The sequence below is a fragment of the Cheilinus undulatus genome, linkage group 6, assembly GCF_018320785.1.
Source record: "Cheilinus undulatus linkage group 6, ASM1832078v1, whole genome shotgun sequence".
Taxonomy (NCBI): domain Eukaryota; kingdom Metazoa; phylum Chordata; class Actinopteri; order Labriformes; family Labridae; genus Cheilinus; species Cheilinus undulatus.
In genome coordinates, this window is record NC_054870.1 from 41,068,757 (window position 1) to 41,081,332 (window position 12,576).

At 39.6% G+C, this 12,576-nt stretch overlaps 2 protein-coding genes across 4 annotated transcripts in view; one reads left to right on the forward strand and one right to left on the reverse strand.

Annotated features, from left to right (window-relative positions):
* ap3m1 (adaptor related protein complex 3 subunit mu 1) lies at positions 1 to 12,101 on the reverse strand. 2 transcript variants are annotated; one of them, XM_041790086.1, is made up of 10 exons: positions 12,038 to 12,101; positions 7,643 to 7,716; positions 6,719 to 6,996; positions 5,395 to 5,566; positions 5,153 to 5,290; positions 4,947 to 5,032; positions 4,512 to 4,645; positions 3,994 to 4,201; positions 1,244 to 1,388; positions 1 to 1,059 (listed from the first exon to the last, which is right to left on the reverse strand). In XM_041790086.1, exons 3-10 carry the CDS (start codon positions 6,989 to 6,991, stop codon positions 959 to 961), a joined length of 1,257 nt encoding a protein of 418 aa, XP_041646020.1. In that variant the 5' UTR covers positions 6,992 to 6,996; positions 7,643 to 7,716; positions 12,038 to 12,101; the 3' UTR covers positions 1 to 958. The 2 variants fall into 2 exon arrangements, with proteins under 2 accessions (XP_041646020.1, XP_041646019.1); XM_041790085.1 differs by lacking the exon at positions 12,038 to 12,101 and adding an exon at positions 8,356 to 8,377.
* Positions 10,885 to 12,576, forward strand: part of adka (adenosine kinase a) — an 18,734-nt gene continuing 17,042 nt past the window's right edge. Inside the window, exon 1 of one of the 2 annotated variants that reach the window (XM_041790087.1) lies at positions 10,885 to 11,060. In XM_041790087.1, coding sequence (XP_041646021.1) covers positions 10,966 to 11,060 — 95 coding nt within the window. In that variant the 5' untranslated portion in view covers positions 10,885 to 10,965. Of the gene's footprint in view, positions 11,061 to 12,270; positions 12,402 to 12,576 lie in introns of those variants that run through there. The other variant, XM_041790088.1, reaches the window with a different exon arrangement.

Consider the following 12,576-nt stretch of genomic DNA (forward strand, 5'->3'; position numbering starts at 1 on the left):
TCATTTTTAAAGCTTTTATAAGATATCTTTTACACAGAAATAAAAATTTTACTTCATACATGTGCTTTAAGTTGTATTTTTCAGGTGGACAGCTGATTGTGCAAATCTTGTGCTGAGTGAAAAAGGGTTTTATATTCAAGATTGTGTAAGGATCTTGTAGTGCTTTTTACACAAGAGCTCCCAACAAATATGCAAGCCTGAATCTAGGCTCTAAATAGAGGTGTACAACCTCCATTATTCAAGCTATGTACCTTTGATATATGATATATTTCTGACATCTTCCCTTAGGCTACAAAGCATGCAGTTTATGCTGCAGTTTGCTATACAAAGCACCTCAGAAGGCCACTTTAAAGAGTGAATGTGTGCAAAAATACGTGCACTAAAGACTGTGCTTAAAGACACACTGCGGCTACTCAGAAAAGTCAATACGACATCAGAAAATTCCCAAAAATAAACATATGTATACATATAAAAGTTGCTACCTAATATCTTTAAAAAGGTTTTGAAAAGGCATAGCTGCTTGTTTTTAGGCAACATGCAATTGCGATTGTACAAGTGTGCTAAAGTCGTGAGAAACAAGGCAGTGAACTGTGAGTGTCCCTTTTCAAACCAAATTCCCCTTAGGCAACACTCAAAAGGTGTTAGGCAAAAGAAAATAGTATCAAAAACAAGGAATGGTCCATACAATACAACACATTAAAGTGGATTCAAACTAATAGCACTTCAACAAGGTCACATATGTTATTAAGGCTTCCCTTTACAGGCCACAAACACCATCCAGGCATAGAAACATAATGCCAAACACATAATAAATAACTGTTAGAATGCAAAATCGTTCATTAATCACAAAGAGCAGGAGGAAATGTAAGACTTATCAGAAGGCTGACTCAGTGAGGTAATAACCTTGCCCTCTATTTGGCATACTGGATTGTTGAACTTTGGTTTTGAGAGTCATCACTTAGGTCCTCACTTGGAATTTCCCAGCTTTAGTCAAATATTTGACCCCTTTGAATGGCTTGTACTTCTCTCCGTACATGTCAAGGCGGCTCACCTTAAGACCTGTAAAGAGAGACAAAGAACATTTGGTTCAGTATAAAAACATCTTTTAAAACAGAGACCACAGCTATTTTCTCAACAGGACAGGGAAAGAACAGGGCTAAAGTGAGTGTCCACTGTCCAGTAATGTTTCTGAACTTTAAACACAGCCTAGTTAAGAGATAGGAGGTCATGTAGGGAGGATTACCTGATATGGCCAGCTGCTGTATCTTCAGGTCAATACTGAGCGTCGGACTATCATCAGGTTTAGGGGCCCCTGCCTGCAAACTCAAGCTGCCTCGCAGGTTAGGAAGCTTCTGGGGGTTCAGTTTTCCAATGTCCCACACCACAACCTTGAAAAATGTAAATATATTCCCTGTAAGTACTCTAAAACAGAGTCTTTTTGAAAATGTTAAGATGTAAAAGGCTGTCCAGTGTTTCATTCAACAGACACAGGCCTTCAATCAAACTCAATACAAACTAGAACCTCTGTTTCTTACTACGTTAGACCACTCACATAGAGGATCCTCCACATTAAGGGCCACTGAAAACCACTTAGGAAGTGGCAGAAGTGTTGCAAGACTAACAGGCAGAAAGGCTAAACAGATGCTGTCTACTGACCATGTGCATGTATGTGTGTTATGCGTCATTGAGCAGAAGGTTTTGTTCAAAGTGATGCACATCTGAGGGTACATACAACACAAGTAAAGCTCTAGGCAGGAGGAAACAACATCAGTAAGTGTAATGAGTTGCAGTAGTCAATATGTGATAATACAAGCAAACTGGGTATCTGGAATACAGAACAAAAATTTGTGATCTAAGCCAAATAATCTCCAAACCTTTTATTAGTGTAATGAGGAAACAGACTAAACAAGTCCATGATATTACTTGTCGGACAAGCTTCTGGTGATGAGATACTCTGAATAAAATGGCTGAATGCTAAATGCCATATTTTTGTGAAAACCCTGAAATTAGAGCTGAAAATCTACACTTCAGTCACATCTTGATACAGTGTCTATAAAAGTGTTCACCCCTTTAGATGTTTTACCCTTTTATGATTATATAAATCAATTATAGTCAGTATAATTTGGCTTTTTTGACAAATCAATTACAAAAAACCCCTCTGTCATCAAAGTTAAACAGATTTCTACAAAGTTATGTCAATAGATAAAAATAAGTAAGAACATAAATATTCTTGCTTAAGTGATCAAATTCAACAGAGGTCCAGCCAATTGGTGCTGGTAGTCTAAAAAAAAGAGGAGTGAAATGGGGATCACCTAAGTGCGGTGAATGTGTCAAGTGATTGTAGTATAAAGACACCTGTGTCTGGAAGGTCCAGTCACTGGTTACTCAGTATTCCTGGCTACCATTACACTATGAAGACAAAAGAACAAACCAAGCAACTCAGAGAAAGGTTAGTAAAGGGTAAAATGAATTTTGCAAAATAGAGGAAAGTCTTGTAGGACAATCTTATTCAGTCTGCAAGAGAACTAAGGCTTGGGAGAAGATTTCTTTTCCAGTAAGTGAGTGACCCGAAGCTATCTGCGAAAGCTACACAAAAATGTTTTAAAGACATCTATTTTCACCATGGCATTTAAGAGGTTTTCTTTTACATTTTTTTAATCAAAAATACCAATTTGTATTGACCAGGACTGATTTATAAAATCGATAACAGGGTAAAACAAGGGAGTGAATGCTTTTTATAGACACTGTAGTTTCATTTCATTCCAGTGTGGTAGTAAATAGAAATAAAATGACAAAAATGTGTCAAAAGCCAAATTCTTAGGAACCTCAATTTATATCTACAGTGGTTGAGGATCTTTGTTCATACACCACCAGGATGAAAGTTCACAAAATTGTAAGCATGTCTGTGCTTGTGACAATTATGCTGCCATTTGCAAAGTGAACAGAAAGAAATTCTTCGTCAAATTTTAGGTGAGTGATAATTAGCTTGTCAGTCACTGTTCTGGCATAGTCATGTCAGGTAAACATCAGTCATAGTTACCTCCGCCAAGGAGGTTATGTGATTGGGTGGGTTTGGTTGTTTGTTTGTTTGTTAGCAACATAACTCAAAAAGTCATGGACGGATTTTTATTACATTTTCAAGAAATGTCAGAAATGGCATAAGGAAGAACTGATTTGATTTTGGGACTGATCCGGATCACCGTCTGGATCCAGGAATTTTTCTTAAAGGATTCTTTACTATTGGGAGATAGGGCTAATGGCGGAGGTCTGCACTGTTACCACTTTACACCAGGAGATGGCGGACATGAGTAACTTCAATCCCAGCAGCATTTTTTGGTGTGTTTCTATTCAAAGTTAGGGTTGGAGTTTATAGAGTTTGAAAGACACAAGCCCTGTCGAGGAGACTTAACAAAGAGAAAGACAGCGAATTGTAGGGAGAATACTCACAATGCTGGGAGGAATAGAGAAATATTCACCCTCTAGCATGACTTTCAGTCGTCCGGTGAGACCATGGGTGCTTCCGCCATGACAATCCACACGTAGCGAAGCCAATGCTTTGCCTCACCGTGTCTCCACCCCACCAGGGAGGGAGTAATCGGCGAATTAGATTGTGGGAGTGGTCTGGATCCAGGAATGTTTTGAAAGGATTTTTCACTACTGGGAGATAGGGATGGTGGCAGAGGTCTGCGCTCTCTGAGAGCTTTTCTAGTTTGGTCAAGTTAACACAATAACTGATGGCAGGATTAGAGAAGTCTAGTGCTGCTGTAATCTACAGAGAAAGCAGAGCATCCATCCAAGACCTCTCAACATTTTATTTTTACTGACCTTAGAGGCACTAAAAATACCAATCCTCTGGGAATCAGAGGATTTGCAGGTATACAGGGGTTCACCAAGTCAGGATGCATATAAGGATGATGTACTGTAAGTGGAGTGAGTTCTGTTTAAGTACCTGCTACATCATTGCTTAGAGCAGCTCTGCAAACAGTTAGATACCTTTGTAGCAAGGTCGTAGGTGTAGTTTCCTTGCGTTGCTGTGAGGTTTACAGTGAGCACAGTTTTAGGCATGTGTATGGTGACCATCAGGTTCTCCACCACCTTCCCCATCGTCTGCTTGGGTCCGATGGTGATGTCCAGGCGGCCTGAAGGTCCCGATTCAAAGAAGCTGATGCTCTGCTTCACCCACACTGGGATGGCCACGAGACTGAGGATGGAAACACAATAAACAGACGGATTCAGACGATGGGCAGCAATCAGTTAACAAGGTAACAAGTATGGATTGTGAACTCGTAAAGCAGAATGGTTTAAGAGTAAAACTCCCACCAAACAGCAGGACAAAGATTTGATTGTTCATTGAGGAGGCTGATAACAGTACCACATTTTTGCAACTCATCAAATCCATCCACAGGTCATGCTTGCAGAAATCTCCTACATACCGTATCTAATCCATTTCCTTCATAAGGAAGAACAGATCTTCTAAATTCTTCCTGAGCAACACTTAAGGCTGTGCTTACTTTTGAGAGCTGACATGATAGTTCATGAGTGTGAAGTTTCCATCAGGTGGGATGAAGGAAAGGACACGCTCTGACTCCCAACGCTTGAACCGAACACACGGGTGGAAACTCACATCATCGAGAAGACGAGGATTCTGTTACCAGAAACAATAAAAAAGCAGGTTCAGTGTATGCCATAAGGGTTGTTGCAATGCCAGAATGTTAAACATTGAAATGATGCTAGTGAAAAACAAAATACAAAGACAACTTAATAAGTCCTTGACACCTAACATTGGGTAATTTCTCACTATTATTAACAAAAAATGCAAGCAAACTCCTGTATGGTGTCAAAATTCTACAATTTGAAAACATTTGGTTCCAAAATGCGGGAAAAATAGTATCAAAATATCAAAAATTATGTCTTCTCCATAAAGCACTTGTAAGAAATTAACTCACCATGAAAGACAGAGTGAGGTCAGGCATCCCAGTGAGCCTCACACAAGCTTCAATTACACCCTGGATCTCTGCGCATACTGTTGAACCTGAAAGAGTAAAGGGGATGAGAAAGTCTTTACAGAGTACAGATATCCAAGAGCATGTAAGAAAAACCTTCTTTAGATGCATATTTTCTCCAGAGAGATCCAACAAGTAGCTGGTTGTACCTGATTTGTCCAGAATAGCGTCTATTTCTTCGATTACATCAAAATATGCCTCATTATTGGTGTATTTCACACCAGCTCGCCTCCATGGGACATTGGACAATTGGCCTGTGGGTAGCGTATCTCCAACGTTACTGGCTCCTATAAAACATACAAAACAGATTTCTCTTTCAGAAGTAAGCAGAGAGTGAGGGGTGCAGGTCAAACTGAGGTTAAATCACAGAGCCAGGGAGACAACAGTTTACCTGTTAGCGTGTTGACAACTGTTCTCAGGATGGTGGGAGGCCTGATCATCTCTTTCAGGACATTAGACTCTGTTGCCAGAGGAAAGCCATTGTCCAGCATCTCTTCCAGCAGCTCGTAGACTGTCACCACATTGTCCTTGATTACACCTTCTGAGCACTCTCCAAAGTAGTCCTGTTGACAGAAGCATTTGTTTTTTGTAACTGATGCAACACTTGGACTAAGAAATGTCAATAGAACTGCATCTTTTAGCACTTTAACCTCAAACCCTTTCCTGTTTGTTTTAACATGCCGTGGTTGTGAGCAACTACTACATTTCCTCTGTGAACAGCACTATTATTGAGTACTTTTCAATAGGGGTGGGTAAAAATATCGATTAATCGATGCATTGCAATATTTCCCCCCCAATTCAATATCAATTCGGATATTCGAACGGAGGCCACATTCAACCAAACAACAACATACCATAACCATGTTATGTGAGGTTTATCACAATTTCCAAGAGGAAAGAAATATTATTTGAGTTTACATGCACTTCACTTTTTCAGTGTTTATACAGAACTGTCATGGTTTTTACTTTTGTATTCCATATGTACAAATAAGTTATTATTGTGCAAATGTTTTATTTTCAGATGTTTTATTGCTCAAAAATTTGAGGTGACTTACCAAATATGTTCACATTGGCATGAAAATTATTATTAACAAATTGTCAACAGGTTATTTGTGTATTTGTACTTCTTACTGAATCGACATCGAAGCATTTAAGTCAATATCGAATTGAATCGATATCGAATCGAATCGCAACCTAGAGAATCAAAATCGAATTGAATTGTGAGGTTCTTAACAATACCCAGCCCTACTTTTTAATGAGAGTGAATACAAAAATTAGGCGTTTTTGTAAGAATAATAACCTTTTAAGATTTTAACTTTTTCTTTTCTATAATATGAAAACAATTATGCTATGGAGTATGGTATTAAGGCTACAGCAACTGTTATCTATCCATGACACTAAAATGCATCCTGGGTGATGACAGCATAAAAACATTGTGTTTACATACCCAAGGTTTAATGAGGACATGCTACAATCTGTTCCTCTATTCCAACAACCTTGTAACACACTGCATATAATAAGATACAGCTGTAGTTTTTCCAAGCTTACAAACTACACAGTAAGTGTGGTATTTCCTCCCAGGATGAATTGGCCAAGAAAAAACGGGCATTATCTTTCTTCTTGTCAGAAAGGAAATCAGTTTAATGACAATTAAAATGTCTGCTCTAAAGGTTTTGTCCCATATCATGATGAATTGACACAGTGTTCAGTCCCACCTGAATTGTATCTGCCACCCTGTGCAGGAACTCAATGACAAACAGTGGAGGGACTTCAGTTTGGATGACAGACAGGAAGAAGAGCTTGCCCCTGTATATGGAGATGAGATAGTGGTGTGGGGTCTGCAGCACAGGGGCCACATCCTCAGGGTCCACTGCCTTCTCCTTTGCCTCGAAAAAGTAATCACAGACACTGCGGCCGATGACACTCTTCCAGTGTTTCTCCAGGAAGATGTCTCCCGAGTGATTAATCAGGAACAGACTGTGGATCATCTCAGCTGAAACAATGAGGTGGTTGTTGTTGTTAGTAGTGCTCTGTGTTACTGTGTAACTAGGACGGATGGTGAAGTTTTATTATTATTATTTTAAACGCTCAAATATACATTTATTATGTGATAGTCCGAAGTAAAGAACAAGGGAGTATGCATTTATTAAGGTGTTGTCTGCTTCCAGCATTAACAAATTGCAAATCTGTTTAAGTAACTTCAAACTGTGCGGATGTTACGGTCAAACGAGTGACCGTGCTAACTGGCGACTAACGTCTGAATCTGTGCGTGGTTGTCGTAGTTACAACAGATGTGAGAGACGGAAAAGTGTCCCAAATACCTAATTGTTTTTTTCACTGTAATATAAGTTATTAAGCACTCATGGGAAGAACTAAACGTTGAGGTATTTGCAAGGACAGTACGCTTTCAACAGCTGTTGTAATTACAGCAACCACAAACGCACTCGGCCGAAAGTCACCAGTTAACACGGTAACTCGTTAAACCAAAACACTTGAAAACTAAACCATCTGGCTAGCAAGATTGTCAACTTCCGTGGTTTTTACTCTCTAAATCTGAAACCAGAAATAAAACAAACTTGAGAAACGTTAGCAGAGGCGGAACAAATAATTAAAAGTTAGGCAGATGTTCAAAGTTTTACCTGCTAAATCCAGATGACTGTGCCAGGAATACAACTTCGTGCCAATATGGCAGGATTGTCTGCTGATGAGGCGCCTGCAGATGTATGCACACGTAAACACAACAAAGTCATAAAAGCAAGGCAAAAATCGGTAATTAAGGCCCAAATACTGTGAACATGGCGCTGGAATATGTAAGGGACAATCAAAATATTCAGCGAGGCAAGTCTTGACTTGATCGATACTTTCAGAGCAAAGTTTCTGACTTTTTAATCAGGCACCATTTACGGGCAGCTAAGACATTGGCTCTGGGTGTTGATACTTGGGATTTTGCTTCCCTGAGTGACGTCTTCAGGGTTTTGGACCGCTTCAATGATACACACATGTACTTTGTGGGGGCAAGGATATAGAACCCACACCAGAAAATTTACAAATAGGAGGAAGAAATATTTTTGGTGTATACATAGTGGCAGCTGCGCACATCCAGCTAATAATAATAATAATAATAATACTAATAATGATAATGATAATAATATAATCTGAAAGATTAGACAATAAACAACAATCCACAAGTGCATGGTGTGGCGTACACCTCTTTATGATCCCAAAACCATCAGCAAAAGGACCCTAGAGTGTACCAAGCATGGACAGAGTCTCAGTTTCTGAAACGTTGTTTTGAAAGCTCGATGGCAATGGGAAATGCTGACTCAAACTAATGCCATTTCTCAAAGCTTACGTCATCAACTGGAGAACTGTTCCACTGTCAAGGATCCTCAAAATTCTTCAAAAGACTGAGCCCTTCAAACAGAGAAATTCAGGACAAAGCCGATACATTTAGATACAAACATGTGTTGCTTAGCAGCCAAGGTCAAGCTCAACAGCGTTTCTGTCATATGGGCCTTTTCCCCCTTGATTAAAAAGTCTGAGACTGCCATCTGGTTTCAGGCCCTTGGGACATCCACAGCTCTATCAGAGTTGTACCTTGCTTCTTTTCAACAGATTATTTTCCATACCCTTGGTAATGTGCAAAGATATCCAGAGCATGACTGGGGTTGTGTCAATCCTTCTTTCTGCCTGGTGGTGTCTTCAGCCATTAAAGGCCTTATTTCAGCCTCAAATTTGGCCCTAACATGCCTAAAAGTTCTGCACAGTACTCTAGATTTGCCATTTCATTACCCATGGGTTAAGTGCTAAATCAACACAACTAAAAAGTTCCTCACACAACTTTAAGTCTAAAAGTATTTCAGAAATATACATAAACAATATGTAACACAAATAAATGAGTAACATGAGTTTTGATACAATCATAAAGCAAAACCCTCTTGATAGTTTGATAGTTATGATGAATTTGACAGCCCTCCCTGTGTATTAGTTGTAATTTGGGTAATAATTATTGTTTCTGTTCAACATTATATGTATACATGCTCCGTCAACATGACTCAATAAAAGTTTTTCACAAAAAAAAAAAAAAAAAGTCACATGATTGTGAGGATAATGTGCTGGGGAGGTCCAAGCCCTCCAAAATGCCCCAAAATGTCTCCACATCAAACAAATTATAGTTTGGTAGATCCATATTGTCATAATGGAACAATTAATCAGTGGATTATTATGTGTTAAAATGGCATACATTAAATAAAAATGTATGATTTGTGGCAAAAGATTGGTTATTGCCCCAATAATGAGCATATACTTTTATTTCTACGATACACCTGGCCTTGAGACGTGAGAATATTTAGACGTGCTGAGTTTGAGTTGTGATGCTCTTCTGACAGGTGCTGAACAAGAGGTATATGGGTGCTTATATTTCAGATTTAAATATATATTGTAGTTTGAGAAGGGTCCGGCTGCAGACATTACATCTCCGGCATCCACTCTCACAGACTGTTCATCTAAGGCACCATCTCAGAAAGGAAGTGCCGTAATTTGCTGATGTATTTTCCATTAAAGATTCTTTTTTAATCTTATTATTATTTCATAAATGTTATTGATAAAGTCAGGCAGTTAAAATTCATGAAATTGCCATACTACAAACATTACAGACTAAGCATCATTTCAGAAATTAAACAGATTAAAAAAAAAAGTTCAGGGTCTAATCCAGGAATAATTTATGTATAGACCCTTTTTAGAAGTAGTTAGCTTCATAAGCTAAAGCTAACATAGTTATGTACTTAATGTTACTACATAAACCAATGTAGCTAAGTTAGCTTTAGCAACGTGAGCTTTAGCAATCGTAGGTAAAGCTAACTTAGCAACATGGGTAACGTATCAAGATAGCTTATACAGCTTGCTGCTATGTTAGCTACACAGCCACTGTAGCTGCGTAGCTCTACTATCTATAGCTAAGTTAGCTAGGTATGTAAGCTTTTGCAAATAGCTAACTCAGACATGTAGATGAAGTAGATACATAGCTTCATAGCTGCTTTGTGAGTTTAGCTGTAGCTATGTTAGCTACCTAGCTATGTTATCTACAGTTTACTTCGCTTTGGCAACGTGAGCTTTAGCGAACAAATGAAAAGGTAACTTACCCTTTTAGATAACTTAGAGATTTAGCTTACGTAGGTGCTTTGTAAACTTAACATTAGCTAATTAGTTCTGTTACCTACATAGCTCCATTATCTACATAGCTTATGCAGCTAAAGCAGCTACGTACTCACCGCTTTATTAAAAGTTTTATAATTTGGTTTTTGCAGGTCAGGTTTTTAACTTATGGTATCCTAACTCTTACTTTAACTCTAAATGGAAGTTGAATCCATTTTTAACATCAACGTTTAAGCGTATATTTCCGTTCTGAGATATACAGTGTCTCAGATGAACAGTAGGCTATGTGAGCGAGGCCATCAGAGATCAAAGGTCAGCCAGACTGTCTTGGCAGTTTTCTGGCTTTGTAACCCGAAAGACAGGCTTTGGAATATCTTCTCCCCGGATTGGATTTAGTAGAATGGGAAAGGACTCTATATTGCTCTATACCTCGGCCCCCTCAAAACACTAAAACCGCCCCTTCTCACATGGGCTTCAATTTCAGGTTGTGTTAAAATAAAAATAATTCAACAGATCAGCATACATAGTTGATTTCTTGCACCGTGTGTAGGATGTAACTTTGTTGAAAAATACTGGCTCGGCTAACAACACTTAAAGTTTTAGCACAAACTGTTCGACGATTGCGTTTCAAACGTTTCCAGAAAACTTTGATTAGATTGTTTTGATGTCTATGAAGGTGTCTTAAGGCCAAGGAGGTGGCAACGGCTGCCTACAAGACAGTACTCAGGGGTAAGACGACCCGACCACTGTTAGCCAACATAACCGCGTTTTCACACCGGTTAAGGTGAAGCAACGTGCCCGGTCAGCTATGGCATCTGAAGAACCTAAAGCAAAGAAACAAAAACTTTCGGAGGAGGAGAAGAAGCGGGAGTCTCCGTCCAAAAAGGCTCCTGCCGAACTAAGGTGACCGCAAAAAGCTAGTAGAGTAGTATACATTTGTTTTTGTGTGAAGCAGCATGACCCTCCTCTGGGTTGTTTGAAACCTATGTTCGCCAAACCTGTAGTTTACAGATTAAACAGTTATAACGTTGCTTTATGAGTACTTGCATTGGATGGATAGTTGATTTAATGGTAGTGTTTCCTTGGGTTAAATATGTGCATGAACCCACCACTGTGGAGGTCGCCGTTTTTAACGGCCGGTGTAAAGTCCTTTGATGTGGTTATTTTATAACTAGCGTGGTATACATCGGCTAGCGTGTGGCTAGTTGTAAACGCTGGCCAGGTTAGGGATGTTAGGGCTCTACTTCTGACAAATAAACTTATTTAACTGCTGCAAGCATGGTGTTAACGTCCACTACAATGGTGCATTTAGGTGCTCCTCGGAAATGTGATTTTCTTCCAACTTTGGTGTTCACAGGCTTTAAGTCTTACTGCGCAGAAGTAGACGCTGTAAATTTATGTGATAACGATATAAAACCCAAAAATGAGCCAAAACGTTAATATTAAAAGGTAAGTTGTTTTTTTTTTTTACCACCAGTATACTATGTAAAGTACAAACACAGCTATTTTCTGTATAAAATAACGCCACGCTGTTCACTGCTCATTTCCAGTTGTTATTTGGCAGGGCAAACTGTAAACTGAATTGCACTTCGGGAATAAACAAAGCCGTCTGAACTATTACCACTTGTAAAGCCCTCATACGAACTTTTCAAGTCGGGAAAATATTTTTTTTTCCGATTTTTTTAGACACCACGTGGATGCAGGGTCCAGTGTGACCACCTGCTGCTTCTGCAGGTTAAGAAAGAAATACTTGACTGATCTGGACACTTTGTTCTCCCAGTGCCAGACAGAGAACGCTCGCGTGTTCCATCCTCCACCATCTCCCTTTAACAACACAATGTTCAGGAGTCGTTTGGTCGTGAAATGCAATATTTACGTGCCTTCCCGCGTTCTTGCTTTCCTTAAAAATGTTAACGCATCCCTGCCGCAGCCTCTATCATCAGCACTCTTCTCACGATGTAATTAAGCTTCAAGAATGAGAGTGGATTGAGGCTGGAGACTGCACAACAAGCCAATCAACAGACAGGGACAGACCTTGGCCCTTCCTCCGTCGGATGCCTCCAATCAGTCATGCCCGAGTAGGAGGGGCTGTGGTTGCAGGGGAAAATCGATCTGCCCGCATACTGGGCTGAAAATGTGAAGTTTTTGAATGCTTAGCTCTTTCTGAGCCGGTTTTAGGTTGCTCAACAGGTCTGTCACTGTCTAGCCTGAGCACACAGAGAGCGACAGCATGTCTTCTGCAAGGTAAGACCTCTTTGGCATGTAGAGAGAGGATGGCATGGGCTCTGGTGTGGGGTAATTGGCTGCACAAGCCTAGTTATCATCTGACTGCATATTGGCAGATGTATACACTGTAGGGAATGATAATACGGGTGGGGCATCTGCTTGGTTCTTAAATGATAAAAACCTATCTGAGTGG